This window comes from Oxyura jamaicensis, chromosome Z (genome assembly GCF_011077185.1).
Source record: "Oxyura jamaicensis isolate SHBP4307 breed ruddy duck chromosome Z, BPBGC_Ojam_1.0, whole genome shotgun sequence".
NCBI classification, from domain to species: Eukaryota; Metazoa; Chordata; class Aves; order Anseriformes; family Anatidae; genus Oxyura; species Oxyura jamaicensis.
The window spans coordinates 12,695,805-12,717,998 of record NC_048926.1 but is presented as its reverse complement, the minus strand read 5'-3'; the positions used below and the strand labels follow the sequence as shown (position 1 = coordinate 12,717,998).

Below are 22,194 nucleotides of genomic sequence, written 5' to 3'. Positions count from 1 at the left end.
GAAGGAAAGAAAGAAAGAAAGAAAGAAAGAAAGAAAGAAAGAAAGAAGGAAAGAAAGAAGAAAGAAAAAAATTACTCTCTTTTGTTTTGGTTTGGTTTGGTTTTGTCCTATGTATTTTTTGTTTTCATTTATTAATAAGTCTTTTCTCTTTCCTTCAATGTAGCCATAGCCTTCTGTAGAAACGAGATCAAGCTAATGGATTATCAACAGCTAAAATCAATTCCCAAATATTTTTGCAATTGCAACCCAAAAGGCTGTATAATTGCTTTCACTGGTTACAGATAACTTCTGTACTTGACAGATTTATTGAAAATTCTTGCAGGTAGATATGTAACCTTAAGCCTTAACTCTTTCATTATTTTGAGATGAAGATGATGTAATTTCCTGACTTCATTATGTTAAGTTCTTTTTTTTTTTTTTTTTTTTTTTTTTTTTCTAGTTTTAGGTTAGGCTTTTGCATTTCCATACTGCCCTTTTGCGTCATTGATCTGACTTCATCATCATCCTTGCTAAAAACAAAGACATAGTATTTGTTGGTTTTGGATGTGCATCTTGTTTATCTTTAACTTTAAAAAAAATCTTTAATGTAGAAAGTCACTACTTTTTATTGGTCATGGTTTATGCAACTAAAGAAAATGTCACAGTTTCTTTTAAATTCTCTCCTGTAAATCAGCCTGTCTTTTGGAAGTTTCTGCTTTGTACTCTTGCTTTTTTACTTCCACATTCCAGCTTATTTAATTGCTACAGCAATACCTGTTAAATATTATCAGGTCAAGATTTTCTGGGCACTCAATATGAAGCAATTAGATTATGACAATACACATTATAGGTTTCCATAATGTCCCATTTTTAAAGGAGGAATGTAAGTAGTAACTATCTTTTAAAATATATTTTTATTTTTTTTTTTGTAGAATAGTTTATGTTAAGCTGAAGCTAATGAGAGAGGAATATGGGAAGTAATATAGGCAACAGGATGTCCCCTTGTTTGATTCTTTTATTGATGTCCACAAAATAGTTGTCTCAGTTTCTAACCGATGCATGTTTTCCATGAGACATTCTTGAACATGTTCTAGTCTTTGTATGATGGTGCATATGTCAGTATCTCCCAATTTAATAGAACGCTTTTTCTGAAAATCAAACTCCCCTTAGTGAAACTTGTTGTAGACTGGTGAGTTTGACATTAAAAACAAAACAAACAAACAAACAAACAAACAAAACTTATTGCTTTGTTTTGGTAGGTGGGTTTTCTTCCCTTCTCACAGCTAATACTGAGATGATAAGATTGAAAACAAAGATCAGAATTGGTTGGGGGTTATTTTGGTGACAGTTGACAGGACATATAATATTTGTTTCTGCTGTAAGTACAATTATAGGCTATTATTAAAGAAGATGCTTTTACATTTAAGTGTCTTATTTTATTATGTTCTAGATGGAAAAAAAAAAATATTTTTTACCTGTTTAAAGCAAGCTTCCACCAGATTTGGAGGGAACATATTTCTGTGAAAGAGAAAGAAAATGATATGAGAACTAATAGGACTCTAGTAATACCTTAGGCAGTGGTACAGCTAACAAAAGGATTGACCAACTAATTTTCAAAGGAACCCTAAGATGAATATATATTTATGCATACAGTGAGTAGAGCTTTGCATACATCATTGTCCTGGTTAGCTTTATCAGGACAAATTGCTGTAAGGTTGGATAGACCATGTCAATTATAATCTCTGGATCCAACATTGTGTAGCAGGTTTTGTTATGAAGCAGGATATTAGCTATTTACCAAATGAACAAAGCTCTGTGGGTCTGCACTGACTTTGTATTTATTAATTAAAATTTGTATTTATTAACTCTGTCTGAATCCAGATTAATAAATAAGTTATTAATATTTAACTCTTTTCTATTTCTCATACATTTTTGCAGTCACATAGCACATCATGAATTTCATTACTCAATTTATTGCCTTGTGATTAAAAAAATAAATATTTCTGAATTTGGAGTATGCTTTAATAATAACACGGACATATAGTTACATACATGTGTGTATATTTGCTACATTTGGGAGTCTGTTTGTTTGTTTTCCAGAATGGCGATATTTCTGAGGGAATTAGAGGCAGCCTAACTGAACAAATCTGGAGGAATCTGAGTGCAAACCTCTTCATGGGTCTTTCTGAAGTCCCCCTTCCTGGCAGCATGACTCTTGGAGGCCTTTCTCCATGTCTCTGGCTTCTCCAAATGGGTTAGTGGAACACAAAATTTTGGTGGCTTTACCTGTGGAAAAGCTCCTGAGTTCAAAACCTCAGCTTCCCTACTCCCTGGAATACATCTATGACATATTAGCTCTACAAAAGAGGTATTGCAGAGTCTCTGAGCAAGGAGAAAACAAGCTTTTATATCCGTGCCCCTCTATTTCAAGCATTTTATTTGCATCTTCCTGGAATTTATTTCCCATCCATATTATTTAACAAAGTTGAGTAGATGCACGCAAATTGGCAGCTACCATTCAAAATTAAGATGAATAGCTAAATCAGGGATTCAAGTCAAGTGAGAAAACTGTCAAAAGTTGGAAGTAAAAGAAAGAAGAGGAATTTGGATAATAAGGATTGTGCTATGGAAAGAGGGGAAAAGACCCATGCAGAAAGCAGAACAGAAATGTTTCTTTTGTGTATGAAAGAATCTTTCTTTCTTTGAATATTAAAAGCAGCTTCTTCCCTTGCAACAGCCTCATTTGAATATAAATCCATGTATTGTAGCATTGTAGGGGTTAGAAACAGTGATACTGCATAGCTGAAAGAAATTTGGCTAGTTTATACAGTCACTATCTACAATTATCCACTATTTTTCTCATGCAAATCTAAATATTACTGTTGTTGACATTGGTATAGAAAATGTGAAATATCATAGCCATACCTGATTAAATCAAGAAAGGCATCTGCTGCTGTCACTTGCACAATTTTGCCTTCTCTGTGCATGTTTTCTTTTGTACCTTTCCCAGGGTGGATGATGACCACAATGATTATACCAATCAGTACAGCAATGATCGTAGTACTCATGTAGTAGACTACTGCTCGAACTCCCATCTTCCCTGATGCTTTACTATCCAGGGCAGCAATTCCTAGTAAATTTAAGCACAAGCATGTTCAGGTCATACAGTTGTGAGTAATGACTCAGCATAATGAAAATAGGTTTGTGGGAAGAATTTTTAAGATCTTTGCATTTAAAGCTATCTGACATAAACCATCCCCCTTTTGCAGCTCATACTGCCACAACCCACCCCTAATACTTGCTACCACCCATAATACTTGCTATTTAATTTTGTATTGTAAAAATTACAGCTTTTTGTGCTTTGTTTACATTTGTAAAAGTCAACAATTTTTGGTCTGACACAGTGTGGCACTCCCTAGATCCAGTGAGCCAATTTTTATCTTTTTATTAACATAGTTACCTTAATCTGAGAAATGTGCTGCACCTAACTGGTAATGTTAAAAAATAAAACAGTACTCTCGAGAAATGTTGATAATATTTGCGACAATTAATGTTTATGAAGAGTTTTCTTCAATCCTTAATGAAATGACCTGAGTTTACCTCTGTCCCAAGCCATGGGAGTTTAAAATAGATTAAGTGCCGTTAGCTTGTTTCAGAAAATCCTTGCTATTTTATGAATACGCATTTAGAGTCCTTTATAAGCTTTGCAAAACTTGTGACATTAATCCTAATTCTTGGCTGTTCTTAATGTGTCTGGTCTAGTGTGAATACTAGGGTGCTCAGTATGGCATCTGCTAAAGTATTTGTTCACCAGTTTGCACCAACAGGGCTGCACAGAGGTTTTTAAATGAAGGTGCAGTTCCACCAGGGAAAGAGCTCTGAACCTCTCAGGAGTGTCTCTTTGAGGACTCTCAAATGGAAATGCTCCTTCTCTTTCCAAATAGGTGCAGTTACTGTTTGTTTACCTAAAATGCCCCTTCACACCTTCTCCTTAAAATTTCAAGTAGTCGGTAACTTCACCATTCTTGGTGGCTATACCATCTGTCCTACACCAGTGCTGTTTCTTTTGGAATAATTCTTTGAAAGTGCAGAATGAAGAAAGGTGTAATGAAAGGATCTCTTTGCTGTATTATTTTCTCCAATGCACTCCTATATGGCAATGTCTGATCCAAAATTTTGCTGACCACTCGCATGTTTACCTACGTGCATCCTCTGAATGCAGAGGATATAATGAATGTTGCCCAGCTCCTGCTCTGAGAACCAGTCTTAGTAGAGAAAACATTTAAAATAAGGCAAAAGGAGTATGTGAACATAAATAATACAGAAACATAAAACCAGAACCATGACCTGGCAAAACTAAGTATTTTCTCAGAATCCTTGTTACTAAATACATTGTACTTCTGTTTTCCTTTTAAATGAAGAAATATGTGCTACTGGAGTTACAGTGAAACTACTCTAGATAGTCACTGATATAACTGAGGTCAAGACTGCATTCCAGGCTCTGATCAGATCTTCAAAGTACAAAACCAATCTCATGCTTCATACTTACCCCTTTCATTTCACCTAAGGCTTGCCCATTTTTTTGGCAGAAACCATTACAGCCAGTAAGATTTGTACCCACAAAATAAATTGCAAAGAGAGACCACTAGATTTGCACCCTGAATGGCTTGATTTATGTGTTATTGCAACAGAAGAGTGAAGTGTTAGGAACACAGTAAGAAACTGAAACTGAAAATCCAACATTTGAAGCCCTGGATCCTTCATTTCTCTACTCAGCTCTTCCATCAGTATCAGGAATGATAATATTTATGGTAAGTTTACATTCATATATTTTGAAATTCTGTGAGGAAAATGGTAAATGCTACAAGTAATAAAAAGTTTTCTTATTTTTGTGAACAGGAAGGAAATCCTATAGCCAGTTTTGTGGGTTGGATGGAGGATTGCTTATTTTTTCTGAGTCCTCAAAATGTAAAGACAAAGTAATGCAAATATAATTAACCAGTATAGAAAAATACGGCTAATAATTCTAGTCTTTCTGATCTGATACTGAGTTGCACAGTGTTTATATCAGACAGCATTTGTTAGAAATTTTATGTTTAAAGCGTCACTGTATAACTTAAAAAGAAATGTAATTTTAAAAGTGAAAAATGAATGGCATCCTAGTCCAGCCAACTTTGTTTTTATATATTTTAATTGCTGTTTTACACTTTTACTTGTTATTTCTAAAATAGAAGCAGTGGGTTGTACATTTTTTCATTTTAGCTGAGATCAGTTTTAAACTTAGTTTACATCTTAAAAATGGAAAGGTGAATTTAATCTATATAATTTGGAAAAAAAAAAAAAAAAAGACAAGAAAGGAAATGGATAGATTTTAAATCAATTGGTTTCCAGAATCCTGCCATTTCCAGGTAATAGATTGAGGACCAGATGCTGAGCACTGCCGGTCTATGGGGTTCACAGGCGTACGAGCCTACTGCTTTAACCAATTCTGATTTTTCATTGTATTCCACACTCAATAGTAGGCCGAGCAGCCTACACTGCAAAAATCACTAGGAGTCAGTGTAGGGCATATCTTAACACTGAAGATTGTTGTGTTGAAGGATTAGAGCTTGCGATCCTATTTCTTTCTTGGACTGATTCTGGGATCAAGTGGTGAACTGTGTGTAACTGATATGTCAGGGAGCAAGAGTCATGCTCTTTTCTTTGTAAGCTGCTTTCCAGCTTGGTTTCCTATTATGTGCTCTGGCTGTGACTACATGGCTCTTTGCTTTAGGTTGCTCAGTCTCATTTCTGTTCTTGCTTATCATATAAATGACTTCTCAGCTTGAAAGTAGGGAACAGCAGTTCCTCTCTTCTCGGGCTCTAACTGTTCATGGCATGTATAGCAGGAAGCATTCAAAGCAGAGGGATGGCAGGCATATGTACGAACAAAAGCTATACGAGGGGGAAGCAAGCTCTCACCTCAGAGAGCCCTTACTGGGGAGCTGCTGGGCAGTCTTCCCTCCCACCCACTGGCGTTAATGGGCACCCAAGGATGGACATGTAATACCTTCTAGGCCAAAGCTGCAAAAGCTTCCAGCACACCAACAGCAAGACTTATCTAAAAAATATTTAAAATTTGTTCTTAAAACATGAGAAAATTGAGGGGTTTGTTTTCTTTCTGTTTTAAGATGTTGACAGGACTTTGTAGAGCTGAATGGGTCTCTGGAAGGGTCCTTAATGAAGAAGCAATAAAGTTCACTCCAAAGCTTTCATGTGTCACAAACCATTGTATCCTCAGTGTGTCTTTTCACTGCCAGCCAGCAAAACTCCCGTTGTCCCACAGGAGATGTATGTGCTCCTTTCATCCCACTCACTGCTCTCTCCTCCCTGTGACTGCTGGCTCCTGCCTCTCACTGCCTCCTCTCCTCCTCCTCCCTCCCCTTCCCCAAGGGGCCTGGGAAACTTTGCTAGGCCACCGGTCCCCACGCACAGGGATGCCCTGGAGTTGTCAAGGCAACCCCCAGCAGAGCGCCTGTAATTCCTCCTAGCGTGTGCTCACAAACAACATGAATGGGAATGATTTTTTAAGTGCTGATGGGGAGGGAGGGTAGGAAGGGAAGAAAGAAGGGGGCAGGCATGTCTGTGAGACTACAAACAGACCCATACCCCTGCCTGTCCTCTCCCTTCACACACTCTTCCTCTCTTGAGAAATAAGTGATGAATCAGTCATGCTGTGGGTGAAATAAAGATGTAATAAGAAGTTGACCTTTGCCAGGACAAAAAGCATATCCTAAGTGGTTCTTCAACAAAGGTGTTGGAGAAGAAATTAAAATATTTTAGGATATAGAAAAGGCAGAAAGCAAGTAAGCAAGGTAGTTGCAAAAGACAGAAAAAGAGAAAGAAAGGGTAGAGGGAAAAGGAGAAAAAATCTAGTGAGGTGAATTTGTTAAATTCTGAATTGTTAATTTGATTGCTCTGATTGTTCACTTAATTTCATCATGGGTCTGCAAATTAACATGAAATGCAGCAGTTTTCTTGAATAGCTAATATATTATTACTGGTTTCATGTTAATTATATTTTTGTTGTACTTATGAGTCTAAATAAAGAACACTGAAATTTCTAAATCTGGAGGTGTCTCTATTTGTATTTTTTTTTTCCTACACAAAACCTCTCATTTTGTATAAAAGATACATGCAAAATATTTTAAAATTTTGGTTACCTTAAAATTAATTTTGATACACAATGAAGATTTAAAATACATAAAAAGATGAACCAGTTCTGAATTTGAGTGTAGAACAAACTATGCAGTATGGTCCTCATAAATATTCACTGATGCAAATAAAAAAGGGAGGCTTTCTAAGATCATTATTTATTTATTTATTTTCCTTATTCAACATCTTAGAACTGTACACTTTCTTGCTAATGTAGATTTTTGTATAAATTTCCTGGGACTGATGTTTCAGACTCAGTTTTTAAAAATAAAGCATTATGAACAGTACATCTTTTTCCTGCTAATTATTTTCCTGTTTATTATTTGGAGTGTCTTCATTAGGAAACTGCATTTGCTTGTTAAAGACTCCTATGGTGGAACAGCAATAATGGTAACTGTTGATTCAGGAGTGTTGCCCTAATTTTGTTTCTTTTAGGTTGTCTTTCACTCTCCTAATGAAGCAGACTTAAATGGGCAACTCCCGACCCCCTACATCTACTAACCACTGTGTGATGAGTAAACGCTCAGTATGAGACCATAAAAACAATCTCTTTTGTGGATGTTGATGAGGATTTCTGGAAATGAATAACACTGTGCAAGGTCATGGTAAAATATCCTGACAGAAAAATTCTAAGGAAAAGCATTAGTTAGGAAAAGACAGTGGCAGTATTGCCTGACTTTAATTAAATGATTAATTAAACTCTAAAGCTTTATTCTAAGAGCTGCTGAGCATTCCCAGAAAATAAAAGTAAAATAATATTTAAAGTTTTGACAATTGAGTCCTTCACAAGATTAGGGCCCACATTAGTCCAAACTCAAGATTATTTCTTTTAGAAGCAATAGCAGTAGAAGAATAAAATTGCAAAGAAAAAAGCTAAATAATATTTTCAAAAACTTTATGCATTAGTGAAGTTAACGAATATTAAATTAATACAGCTAATGATTTCCTGAAACCCCATAAAGTACAAGTTTGAAATGTAGTTTTGTAGGCATTTTTGCATGAATCAATGGGACAAACTGTCCCCAAATCTCAATTTAATTTATTCTTACATGAATATGGAAATTTAAATAACAAAATTCTATGTTTTAACAATTTTTCCTGGTCTATTAAGAACATTTGACAAATCTCACAGGAAAATTAGTAATTATGTTTGATCCAAAGTTACATGGCTGTGATTAAGCCAAACTGACTAATGAAACCCATGGCTGGGATGTAGTAATGCAATTTAATGAGCCAATTAAGTGTCCAGAGAGGCTGTTGAAGGACCAGTAATGCCCCACAGCTTTGTAGTCCAACTCCACCAGAAAACTATTCACTTTGTTTTTCATAGGATTAGTTTTTTCTGTCAGTCTTCCGAATCACCTCAGGATGGTGTCATACCAACACCAAAATTTTTACAAGGGAAGAAGGAGAGCATGTCTGGGGGCAGATATCTAGCCTTTTTGGCAGCTCTTGGCAGCCATTACTTCAGGTTGTCTGTACTGTTAGACCACATCCTTTGCTATTTGGTGCCAGTGCTTCTAAAGCGAGTTCTATGTTCCTCACTTTGCACTGCTTATCTTTAAGCTGTCTCTGTTCTCACCACACAGTTGAGCAAACATGCACCAGCTGGATGACAAGGAGAGAACAAAAGGTGTGTAAAAGAGCACCTGTGCTGTAGAGAGCTCTGGAGGGTCATGGCTTCTCAAGCCAGCTCTGCCTTCCAAAAAATCTGCATAAAGATAATCCCAAGAGTCCACATAAGCACAAAAAGTATTGTGCCTTTCTCTGTGGATTCTCCACCACTAAAGCAAGCAGAAAAGTTGCATATGATGAGATACCTCTCAGTGATCACTGACGCTGAATCACTCTTAAAAATTCTGAAAGGTTTTGCACATGCAATGACACAGTGATGCAGACTGAACATCATACTCTCATTGGTCCAATACTTCTTGACAGATACAGTGTACAAAATATGCTAGCAAATAGGTATAATATGTGCTTGGGGCAAATGTATTTCTTCCATCCCTTTCCAACTCCCACTAAGGAAAAATAGTAAATAACTGACCATGTTCCTTTGGTCTTCATCCTCCTGCCTACAGCTATGCTCTTCCAACTGCAATTTCATCCTTAGAAAGGGTATGTATTGTAAAACACATTTAGATAGTTTCAAAACATTACTGATCAGTGTCAATGGTAGAGACCTAAATAATCTCCATTGGCTTTACACTAATTTTTACCTTTCAGTTAACCAAGGATAATGAAAGATTATTTTGTTGTCATTCATCACCAATATTGCTTTTTCAGTGGAATAAATTCATTTTAATTGTATGAATCTCTTCTTGGTTTCAGTGCATCAACACAAATTATTGTCTTATTTTTAAAAAATAAGGTAATTTATGTTGGAAAGTGTTTCCTGGGCCATCAAGTATAGTACTCAAGCTTGAGGTTCAAATAAGTTGCTAATTTTACCTTAGATGTTCTGGCGGTAGTTTATGCCATAACTTTGCTCTCTTCTCACTTAACTTGCTTCCACAGTACTTTTTACAGTCGCACAAACAACTCCACTTTCTTCCTTTAAATTTCTTCTCTGTCTCAGGAAAGTGTCAGTCACTGAAGGCAGGGAAGAATTCAGTAATCTTCCCCAGACAGTGGTTGTTGTTGCTAAATAATTTTAGGCACCAAATTATAACAGCCCCCAGTAAAATGAAATATGTAAATAGCACTTAGATGCTGTGTTTATTGAGTGTCAGTGATAGTTCAGTTACTGAAGAGATATGCTGTACTATTCTGAAGACCATCATTGATTTATTCTCAGGGGCTGCAAGATACCAGAGTATGTTTGGAGAAGTACATTTCCTGAAACTCACATCTGCTTGAGAAGAAGCCTGCTGTGGGTCTGTTTAGATACCCATTTAACTCTTCACATTATTCCATCTTTTGCTCACAGTATTGGAATGTGCCAAACAATATGCTTTTTGAAGGGAAACTAGGGAGTAATTTATCTTCTTTATGTGTGCTAAGCAGAGCAGGAGGTAGAGGCAAGCAGGGATTCACAGCAAGCCATGGAGCAGTGATTAGTAACAGCTGACAGTCTCAAACCAAGACTCTCTTTCTTTGGTTACCTCATTGTAATAACAGAGTACAAAGGACTGACTGTCTTCAAGCCAAGAATCAGAGACCCAGGAACACAGAAAATAGCAGCTCACACCTTATTTTTTTTTTTTTTTTTTTTTTTGTAACAAAACACTGCTGCTACCTGTTCAGTGCAATTCTAAAAAGACATCATTTTATATCCAGGCATTTGGGCTAAACTTTCCCGTAAACAGGATTCTTGTTGGGCATAAAGCTACTCATTTTCTGTATCAGGAGTGAAACAATGAGCACAGAACGTTTGCTTAAAGAAAAACATAATGTAACATGGTAAGTTATTTCAGTTTGATCAGAAAAATATTCATTTTGGTAGCTGATAAGCCAAAGCATGTTAAGATAGCTTGAATCCTATAGGACATGTTGTTACAAGACTGAAATAAATATGCTAGTAGTTAAAGCAGACTTCTCTATTCCTCAAGGATAAAAATACCACTTTTCACTTATTCTGAACATATTGCCAAAAATATCTACTTTAAACACAAAACACCCTGCATCCTGGCAAGATACGACTGATGAAGATACCCTTCCCTTCTGAATGCTGTTAAACATGTTATATAATACTCCATAAACTTCATGAAACAGTATCTTAAAATACACGTGGAAGCTTTTAATCTGCTAAAAGTCAGGTCTACGTTTTGGCAGACTGTGCCTGGAGCCCTTCAAAGACATGTTTTAGTATGTGCAGTACTTATTAAACAACATTCCACAAATGTACAGGGCTTCTGTTATCTGACTGGCTCTATATCACGTGATGAAGCTGTAAACTATTTACTATGCTAACGCTATCTTGATCCAACTTAGCCGCTACTGAAAAACATAGTACGACATACTTTGGAATCAGATGTGAGATTAAGGGTAGCCCTTAAGGAACAGTAACTAGTAATGCAGTCTAATGTAAAAATGCATTTGCTTTTACATCTTTAGTACGTAATAGATGTTTGAAGAGGCACATCTATTGAACTGCTATAAAAATGAAATGAACACAATTCTAGTCAGTGAAGTGCAAGATTTAAAAACTGGAAAATTATGGTTGCCTGACTTAAAAAATAGAAATATAAAGGTAGAGATAGATAAATCTTTGTTTGCACACTGACATAGGATTTGAGGTACAAAATCTGTACAAAATACTTGTACCAATCTGTAATTTGTCACAGCTCTAAGAAGGAGGCATCACCTCGCTCAAAAGGTGATCCAGCATTGATGGCCAGCCAATTTTTGGCTGTTCAATAAAACTTCTAATACTACAGTGATGGTATTTATTATTTGGATGATTGCACACTAGAATCTGAAACTGATTAAGTTCATGCAGCAGCCATCATTTGAACGGAAGTTTTGCTCACTTAGATGTGACTCAACTAAGATTTGAACCAATAGCAATGTGTTTTTAGTCTGTACAGTTTCAACATGTCCATCAGGTTTCTACTCATATTTTAATTTTAGCAAAACTTTTAAAACATAAATACTAAGGCATTCTGGGAAAGAACTGCATGACATTGCCGTTAGATATGTTAGCAACATGTGATTTTTTTTGGAATAACCTGAAGTTACAGTAGTAACTGCCCACTCATAAAAGAATCCAGTGTATTTTGTTGTTGTTGCAGTAGCTACAATTTATCTTTGGTTTGTTAATAATCAAAGCTAAACTGTCTTTAAGAAATCTTTCCAGTGACAAAGCACTGACTGGTTCATCTGTGACCAACCCCAAAGTGATAAATTTTCAATTTGCTTTCAAGCTAGCAGTTTAATTGTCTGGTGAAGTTTTATCTATTGATCTTGCAGAGAATTTATCTGAGCTGCTCATGGAGCTGTTGCTTACTGCTTTGTCTGTGATACAGACACTATGCTGGTGTTTACATGTTCTTGTAATCCTTTTAGTTTATTATACTATAATAAACTTTTAGTTTATTAAATTATATCCCATTTGTCAGGCATTTTTTCAGTTTGCATTTTTTTGCAACACTCTGTATACCTCTATAAGTTGTTCTTGATTGATTTTTACTTTGCTCCCTGACTTTTCTCTTCTCACACCTCAGGTATAATTTTAATTTCCGCCAAGTTGTAGTGCTATCTGCATTCACTTGAAGCACCATAAATCAACCTGAATGGAGCTCCACACTGCTGTTGCTGGTCTGTTCCCCAAATTGATTTAAACATATCTGTTATCTATCTATGACAGTGAAGTCAGCAGTTTAGACATAACATTCTATCAGTTTGGGAAAGTTTGTCCTGAAAGACATAGCCACCAATACCACAATGACTTTGGTGCAGCACCTAGAGTAGTGGGGACTCAGTCTCTGATACTACAAATAATGTACTGCTAGATAGTAATATCTCTCTGTGTCAAAAGGAAATACACAGGATTGGTCCTTACCACCTCTTTTATGTCATTATTTGCATTAGAATTTGAACTTATTTGACAATATAGATTATATTTATATTATCCTTTTTCAAAAAATAACATTAACTTGGATTTGATAAGAAAAATTCTGCATATCTTTGCATACCATCAAGACCTGAATTTTCTTTTGATAATGAATCTAGAAATAATCTGAGACTTCCTTTATTAAGTATACAACACCTGTTTGAAGCATATGGGATCCAATGCAGACATCATCGCAAAGAAAATTGTAAAGACAATGTCAATTGTCTTTCAAAAAACTGGCAGCTTTTTAAAACACCACTTATAATCTGCCTGCTAATATTTTAATAATAAATAAGAACATTCTAATTTATGAGATCTCTAGCATATTTCCATTTATTTATTTATTTATTTATTTTTACAGACCATAGGAGGAAATAATGATTTAATTACACCCTATCTCTGCCCCAAGAGTATAAAAGGTAACAAACATGAATCTTAGCAAGAACTATTTTTTTTTTTTTTTTTTTTGGTGATTTTAAGGCCATAGAACCATAGAATAGAATGGCTCGTGTTGGAAGGGACCTTAAAGATCATCGAACTCCAGCCCAGAAAGTCCACTGGTAATATGCCATATGAATATTACTTTCACTGCAACTAGTAAATTACACTTTAAATTGCCATTACACTTTGGATTATTTTTTTTTTTTCCATAGTTGGGTAATGTTGTTAAGGCTGTTCTGAGAACTCGTTACGAAAGTGTGGAACTGAAGTTTCATGTGAATGGGCTTTTGTTTTCCTTCTCTTCTCTCCTTTGTTTCTGTGACCTCTTGAACTTTGGGTCACTGATTCAGTTACAGCCTTGCAACATCAAAGTCATACATTTTTTGCTTTGTCTTTCCCCACCTTACAGACTTGTAGGAGGTAATGGGAAGAAGTTAAGTCTTCCTTTGGAATGCCTAACAGTAGCAATCAGTACTTTTTAATAATATTATTCAACTCTTTTCTGAGATATTATAGTGCTAAGTAGAGCTGAAAAAAAAACATGTTTTGGCTTCCATGATTCAAGTGATATACAGAGATATCTAGGCATCATCTGCTTACTAGCAGTATTTAGCATGTGAATTTCTATGAGAGGTATGAGGTACCAAAGAAAATATCAAATGCTTTAAAACTGAACAGATAAAAGAGAAGGTTTTTTTTAGGTTTTGTTTTGTTTTTTAGGTTACTGTTATTTTTGGACTGTGATGTTAGCAGAGCAGAGAAGAAGCTTATTTACTTTTTAATGATCTATTAAACATTGAACATCAAACATCTTGAATTTGAAAGCTTTATTTTCTCTGTGGTTGCAGGTCCTTTGAACAGCTTTTTTAACCGTGAGATAGACATTAGCAGGCTTAGTAAGCTAATGTTCTCTAGCTTTGTTTTCAGGGTCTGGGGAGTTAAGTTGTACTGCAATTGTAAATACTGGACAAGGCTGATTTTCAGTGCAAGAATGTATTCATTAATGAAACAGCCATTCATTAGGTGAACTCTTGACCAAAACTTATTTTTTTCTCTAGCTCTGAAAAGGAACTATATTCACTGGAGTATCTCTGATTTTATCAAATATTCAAATCTAAGAAGTGGGTGGTGAAATGTTAGATTAAAGTAAGTATTTAGCTTTGCATACAAGCAGACAGAGCTGTGTATGGAGGGAGGAAACAGTATCAGCATGTTAATTCTAGTGCTAATATTGTACTTCCACTACTATGTTGTACTTTTATTTTTCTTATTGACCACCAGTAAAGAGCGAGTGGCATAATTGCCTGAGGATGAAAAGGTGTAATTATCTGAAAAAATGTGAATTCTCTTGAAGTATGTTACCATTAACCAAAAACCTGCTCCTGAAAACATGCTTAAGTAAGGCAGCTTCATGAGGACCTTCAAACTCTTCCATGAAGTAGTGATAAACAATACTGCTTAAAGAATAATACTAGAATTGACATCTCCAACTACTCAAGAATTACATGTCAAGCTCTCTAAATATCGGAATAACTTAAAAATCAACATTTTGTAGAACAAGTACTTGTTGTCTGACTCGTGGGTTTTCAGGGTATAATCCACTTCTGAATTTTTATTCACATCCAAGGAATAAAAATATGCTTAGACATTTGACATTCAGAGAGGTTGAGTTTTTAAGAATATCATTAAGGTCTGAACACTTCTGATGGCAGGAGAGTAGATCACTCTAATGTTTTCTTTATTCTCATATTTCAAATTAGGTATTAGAACTGAATTGTTATTCAGTTGTGTAAAAGTGTAAAGAATGTGATCTTTTAACTTCCCATACGGTATAGCCCCATAAATAATGAGACTTTTTTTTTTTTTTTTTTCTTTTTAATCAAGTTTTTCTGTATCGTAATTTACTTCTCTTTGTAGATCATCATTGGTATAACTCCTGCAGAGAAAAAGGTCCCTTCAAGGAAAAACCTATAGAGGTACATGGGACAATTGTATCTGATGAGTTGAGGAGACAAAAGTTAAGAGCTAATTGTTCCAGCTGTTTTTCTTGACATTTTGCAAGATGTGTTCACAACAGCAGGAACTGAGTTTATGATACACAAAACTGCCCTGTTCTGCTAACTGTGCAAATCTCTGAGGAATCTGTGTTTGCACAGATTGCACATGTCCCTCTTTCAGATGGCAGTGCCATGCTTTGCAGTAATGAACTCTGGGTCAAGATGAGAAAAACTAAACACACCACCACAGTTGACCTGAGAAGCACTGAGAAAGGCCACTCAAGAAAAGCCAGCCTTGAGAACAATCATTGGCCTGTAGAAATTTCTTTCTCACCACTTCTGGCATTCGGATGGTACTTGCTACCTTCCAGAGACAGACAGATGAGGCTTTTAAGTGAATGTAATTGACTTTGCTGTGGTTATGTATCAGTGACATCATTGTGCTCAGTCAAACCTACGGAGATCAGGTCCTAGAGAGAGTAAAATGAAAAAGGCTTTATGTAAACGGGGGAAAATGTCATCAGGGTGGCCCACATAAAATATCTGCGGCAGTACATAGAAGTGGCAGATTGTGCCCAGACCTAGACAAATTTTATACTTCCTAGAATAAAAGGTCACCAAAACCAAACCAAACCAAACCAAGCAGTGATTTTTGAAGCTGGTGGGATGTTGTGTGAGTTCTGCTTCAATCCTCAGCAATATAACATCACCCTGGACTGACTTATATGAAGAAAACCAGATTAGACTTGTGTGAGCCTGAAAAAGTTCACATCAAGAGACTTCCCACACAATTAAAACAGGCTGTCAATTCTGTAAAGAGATTCCATGTTTCAGCATTCATACATTTTGCTGTGTTCATGGCTGCCTCAGGCACTAATTTAGAGACAAATTTGCAACAGACAAATAAGGAAAAGGTACCATACCCTGTGTCATGTATCTGCAGAAAGTTATCAGCTATGAAAAGTAACTGTGACACAAATGGAAAGCAATTCCTAGCAACCAGGCAAGCTCTTAAATTGCAATGATATCTTCTGAGAGAATCTTCACCACATATATGACAGAATTGTTTATGTTTTGTTGAATTCATTTCTCAAGGTCTGAACCAGAGGATACAAAATATATTCAGAAATAACCAGGAAGAAAAAATAAAGAAAAAGTATGCACTAGTAGGGGCACCTGATTAAAAAGAATTATAGCGGATTCAGGATTTGGTTTGTGACTGTAACATGCATCTCAAGTCCCAGACACTGATGATTCTTTATCTGTAGTCTCAACAAATCTTTCATCAGCTCGAAATTTCTGTCCTCACTATCTCTGTTGTCTCCTCCTCATCTTCCCTCACCAGTGCATGGTGGTGAATGACAAACTGCTAGATGAGCAGTCTTCCTCCTCTTCCAGACAATCAAATATTTCAATGGAACTCAGACACCAGGCTTGAGCCTTGTAGTTTCTGTGGTGTGCAATGGCATTCCTCATTATCAATTGCTCAGAACACAGGTAGGGACCCAGCAGCACTACCCAGAGACAGGTGTTCAATATCTCTACCCCTAGTAATGATGATAAAGTTGAATATGTTTTAGAGAACTTTTTAATCCAGATATATATTTAAAGGGCAGCATATAGCAGATCCGGAATTACAGAATCACAGAATCACAGAATCACAGAATTTCTAGGTTGGAAGAGACCTCAAGATCATCGAGTCCAACCTCTAACCTAACACTAACAGTCCCCACTAAACCATATCCCTAAGCTCTACATCTAAACGTCTTTTGAAGACTTCCAGGGATGGTGACTCCACCACCTCCCTGGGCAGCCTGTTCCAATGCCTCACAACCCTTTCAGTAAAGAAGCTCTTCCTAACATCCAACCTAAAACTCCCCTGGTGCAACTTTAGCCCATTCCCCCTCGTCCTGTCACCAGGCACGTGGGAGAACAGGCCAACCCCCACCTCTCTACAGCCTCCTTTAAGGTATCTGTAGAGAGCGATAAGGTCGCCCCTGAGCCTCCTCTTCTCCAGGCTGAATAAGCCCAGCTCCTTCAGCCGCTCCTCATAGGACTAGTTCTCCAGGCCCCTCACCAGTTACATTTCATTTTCTAATTAAATGGAAATAATACTTTAAAGGTCAACAAATGCCCATTATCAAAACATGGAAAAAGAAAAATTGAGGGTGAAAACAATGGTAGAGTACCTAAGGAGAGCATTAGAGTCTCCTGTTTTCGAGAGCTGACAACCTTCTGCTTATATGCACAAGGTTTGGTTTGCAGATGATCCTTCTGCAATGATCTGTGCAGCTAATGCAGGAAGTAATTTATGTCTGTCAGATTTTATAATGTTGATGAAAGGATGATGTTCATTACTCCTGCTGGTGAGCAAGTACTCCCAGTAGCATTCCTGGTGTCCCCAGAATGCACCCTCAGGAACATTCTTGATTGAGGGAATGTTCTTGGTTGTTTAGATGTTTCTGTTCTACACGAGTGGTTATGGCAATTATCTTTGTGTTGCCTGTGTTATAGCAAAGACAAACAGACAAAGAATCAACTATGATGGAGTTGTACTCATGTATGAGAACTAGGGATGCAGACCACGGCATTCTGGCTACAGGTAAAGAGCTGAAAGCAGTAGAAAATCAAAAGCTGTAATCTTAATAGTCAATGGTGGCTGTATCTGTGAACTCTCCAGTTTCATTTTGAAAATATTAACTTATGGCTTGTGCAGCACAATTTAATTGTGTGCTGTAAGAAAAAGTACTTCTTTTATTATAAATGTGCTCCCTGATTATTTCATTGGACATCCCATGTTTCCTTTATTATGAAAAATCATTATGTGATATAATACTCCACCTAAGCCTCTACAAATGATTCATGAGTTGTGTAGACTTCTATGGCAATCTTCCACACCAGTTGTATCTTTTCCAAGCTGAAATGCTGTAGTCTGTTTAATCCCTCTTTGCATTTCACTGCAACTCCTTAACACTATTAAGCCTTGTCACCTTCTCTGTACTGTTCACAGAGAGTCTGAGAATGCTTTCCTCTGTACTAATGACGAATTGAGAGCTAATGATTAGGCATAGTATAGCTGTAGTATGGTTGCCTTTCCCAGGTGTATTACTTCACACTTGGCACCATTCTAAATCATCTGTCATTTTATCACAGTCATTCACTATTGAAAACATCATTCTTTACAATTTCAGTTTTCAATACCCTGAATAACATGCTTGCTCTCAGTGCCCTAATCCTAAACTGCTGAGGAGACTTGCTTTTTCTATTTTCTGCTGCAAATTGTACTAAATGCAAAACCAAGTCTTTTCCACTTATACTCTAGTGTAGCTAATTTTACGTTTCATAATAATTTTGTGGTTTTACTTTTCAGGTATATTGTTTTTGTAATCAATTCAAATGTATTTGAATTAAAATAATTTAAAAAAATGTTATAAGTTGTCTCTAAGATATTTTAAGTTCCTTTGTGCTTGATAGGAGCAAGAAATAAACAGACATAGGAATGTTAGTAAAGAGATAATGTGGGTTTACAATATTCAATTAGTGCTCAGGCACGAAGCTTTAATTGTTACAAGCTCTTCCAAATAGTTTTTTTTTTTTTTTTTCTGCCAGTGACTTCCTGTCAGCAAGGAAAGTCTTGATGTAATGCATTTACATAAAAAATCAAAACCTTTGTTGGTGGGAGTTACCAGCTAAATTGGAAACCTATGGAGAACACAAACTGAATAGCAGTGTGTAGTGACCTGTGAAACAGGTCGTTTATTTCTAAATGACCAAAAGTAGTGGTTCTCTGAGAAAATCTATATTTTGCAGTGAAATTTAAATCAGTCTTTAATTAAGATCTGTATGCAAACTTAAATGATTTTAGAGGATATTTTGAATTTTGCTTTCTTTAAGTATTACTAGCTTTCTTCATGAAAACCCTTGCTGTTTCTCTATTACTGTTTGCAGAGAATAAGACTTCCAAAATTATGCTACTGCTTACTTTCCACATTTTAGGTGTAAACAGATTTTATTATATACACTGACATTTTATGCAGTAAATTCATCTCACTGAGTTCTAATTTTGAGTGGTATCTGAGTTCACTTGGGATTGTCCTCTGAGAATCTTGTGAGGAGAGATTCTGGATATTTCCTATTGCAAAAGTGTTCAGAAGTGAGATTATCATCGTAAGTGTTCATCTTATGATCCTTTCTCCTTCTGTAGCTCTTTGCTTTCAGTGTTTTTTGCTTTCAGTGTTTGCATATGTTAAGGTATGTAGGACTTGCTAAGTAAGAAGCTCTATCAAAAGTTTTTTTTTTTATTATTATTTTTATTTTTTTACATTTCATTATTATTTTCTAACATTAATGGTTTGCAGAATGCTTTCTGACTTACAACTGGGTATCATTCATTTCTTGCTGGAGCAATTTTTATGTAGAAACTTGTTGAGGAAATATGTTTTGAGGAAACAAATGGGGAAACTATGAGGGACTCATAATCAAATTGATTGCCAGCACCTTGAAAGCTGATATTCTAGGTGCTGAATAGTTTTCAGCAACCTTTTTATTTTCTTAACGATATTTCAGACTGCAGCTGCCCTGTTACTTAGACTCATTTTGTAACTGCTAAAAGCATTTGTCCAAATTGTATTAGAATTACATGACATAATTATCAAAAAGAATACTGCCAACATCCCTTTAAAAACTGTGTATAGGAGGGTTCCAATTTTTTCATCTCTTAGTGCTTGCCTAAATAATGATTATTAGAGGTTATATATCAAACTTGATAGACATTTGGTTTAAACAGTAATACAAGTACTAAAGATCTGGTGTTTGCAGGAATTGTAGTGTAGCAAAATGTGTATAAAGTTTCATCCTTCTTCCTTTTACTTTTATGAACATAATGTAAAAAGTACTTCTCTAGTAAAGTGCTTGTAGATTTTTAGGTACTGTTGGCCCTAATCTACCATACACGTTAGTTCAAGATGAAATTGTTGTAGAACTTGGATCTATACTAGTACTGATTTTTCTTCTTATTTATTTAGTTATTTATTTATTTGTATTCCTGCAAGGGATCCTATTTACAAGATTAATGTATTTTCACAAACTAATTAACTTGCAAGGCCATATTTTCAGCCATGGAGAACATGTGTGTCTTTCTGGAGACACACAAATCAAAGTGTGAGTTTTCCTTTATTTGTGGAAAAAGTATTTGTCTGACATCCTGTTATGCAAATTGCATATATAAATACCCATATGAGTGTATAAACTGATGTGTGCATGAAATGTAACAGTAAATAAAATTAAATCTTCCATGCAATTCATTTTTCATGGCAATGACATGCTTATGTATTATGGGAGAGTGGGAGGAAGATGGAAAAATTGCTTTAAAAAGATATTATTTGTTTAATAAAATGTTTTATATTAAAGGAAAGGCATAAGAAAAAATTAACAAGTTCTTAGCATGCTCATTGATTGGTTTCTCCTAGCAAGCTTACTACTACTTATCTGCAGGCAGCTCAAATACACTGGTAATCCAGAAGGTGCTTCATTCAAAAACAATCTGTCAGTTCTTTCCTTCTGCCCCAGCTAGACTCAACCAAGATCAGTATAAAATTTCCCATTGATTTGATGGGTTTTGATTGCTCTGATTTCTGAAATAATTTTGTGAGGACATACAAAATTGGTGTATTTTTAGAATTTAGACATGGATTTATTGCTCTGGTAACCAGCTAAATTGAACAAACAGGGCCTAATTGTTTCTCAGTTGTCATGTTTGTATTATATGAACTGAATCAGTAATATATTTCTTAAGCTGAAACATGGAAAAGTAAGACTGATTTTTGTAACATTTTTGGCTTCCAGCATTACTGGGGGTGCCCAAGATGTTTAAAGGTCTGTTCGGCTGGAATGAATTAAAGGGAATTCCTTTTTCTTCCTGGGAAAATAATATTGCTGACTCCACAGCATTTGTTCCCTCTCTGGAATCCTGCTGGTGCTGTGCTACGACTCAGTAGAAACATAAGGATTACATCCATGTTTATACATATGGAAATCAGGGAGACGTTTCCCATCTGTTGAAACATTTTTGGGTGAAAATAGACAGCACCTGGGACCTTGTAAGTGATAGTATTTTTCTCACAATAGACTTGTCAGTGAGAAGACAGGAGAGCACTGGAACTACTTGGAGACTCTATGCAGCGTGGCATCTGCTTCTACAAAACTAGACACAGGTTGGATTCCCAGCCTATTCCTTGAAGAGGTGATGCAGAGGTCTCCTTATGAAACCTTCCTATTGTTTTGTGTTCTCTGATGCGGGAGGTTAGAATGAAAACAAGTTCAAAATTCTGGCCCTTTATGTTCACTGCTATTAATTTAAAGTGTTAATAAGGGACATTACAAATGTCAAAATGAAAAATGTTTATAATTTACCGGAGGAAGGATGTACTGATAATATTTAATGGTATTTGCATCCAGTTACATTTGATGGGTATTGTCTCACATATTGAAAAGGCAGATATAAAACATAATTTCTTAAATTTAATAAGTTGGGATTACAGTCTTTTCTAGAATTATGTCTTTATGGGGGACTGGGTACGGCTGCTATATGGATGTGGAAGGCTGTGCCTTCACAGTGTGTGTGCATGACAGTTCCCTGTCATACCACCTAGTTTAGGTCCATCACACATTATGCTATCTTCAGGAGAAATTATATTTAATGCCACGGCAAATACATTCTTGTTAAACAGATGGATCTATTAAAACAAATAGTCAATATATGCATATCTGTTTTTTGGTGATATCATCATAGCTAGCTGAAATCAGGTAACATTTGGTATAGCTTTTCTGTAGCAACTGGCTTGGTGGTGGTCCCATACCATTCTTGCTGTAATTATTTGTTCAAGTTTATTTCCATCTCCACAGTGACGCTATAGCTATATAGCATATATAGATAGCTATACACTTTGTGTCTGCTGAGCCATGAAAACTTAATGTACCTGTCTCAATTAAAATTTTCAGCATATAGTCATCTCTGCTGCCCAGTAGCTA

At 35.9% G+C, this 22,194-nt stretch overlaps 1 protein-coding gene across 1 annotated transcript in view; it reads right to left on the bottom strand.

Annotated features, from left to right (window-relative positions):
* SLC1A3 (solute carrier family 1 member 3) overlaps window positions 1-22,194 on the bottom strand; it is a 63,512-nt gene that overhangs the window by 16,867 nt on the left and 24,451 nt on the right. The window contains exons 4-5 of the mRNA XM_035309963.1: window positions 2,905-3,109; window positions 1,455-1,497 (exon numbers count right to left, since the gene is read on the bottom strand). Coding sequence (XP_035165854.1) covers window positions 1,455-1,497; window positions 2,905-3,109 — 248 coding nt within the window. The remainder of the gene's footprint in view (window positions 1-1,454; window positions 1,498-2,904; window positions 3,110-22,194) is intronic.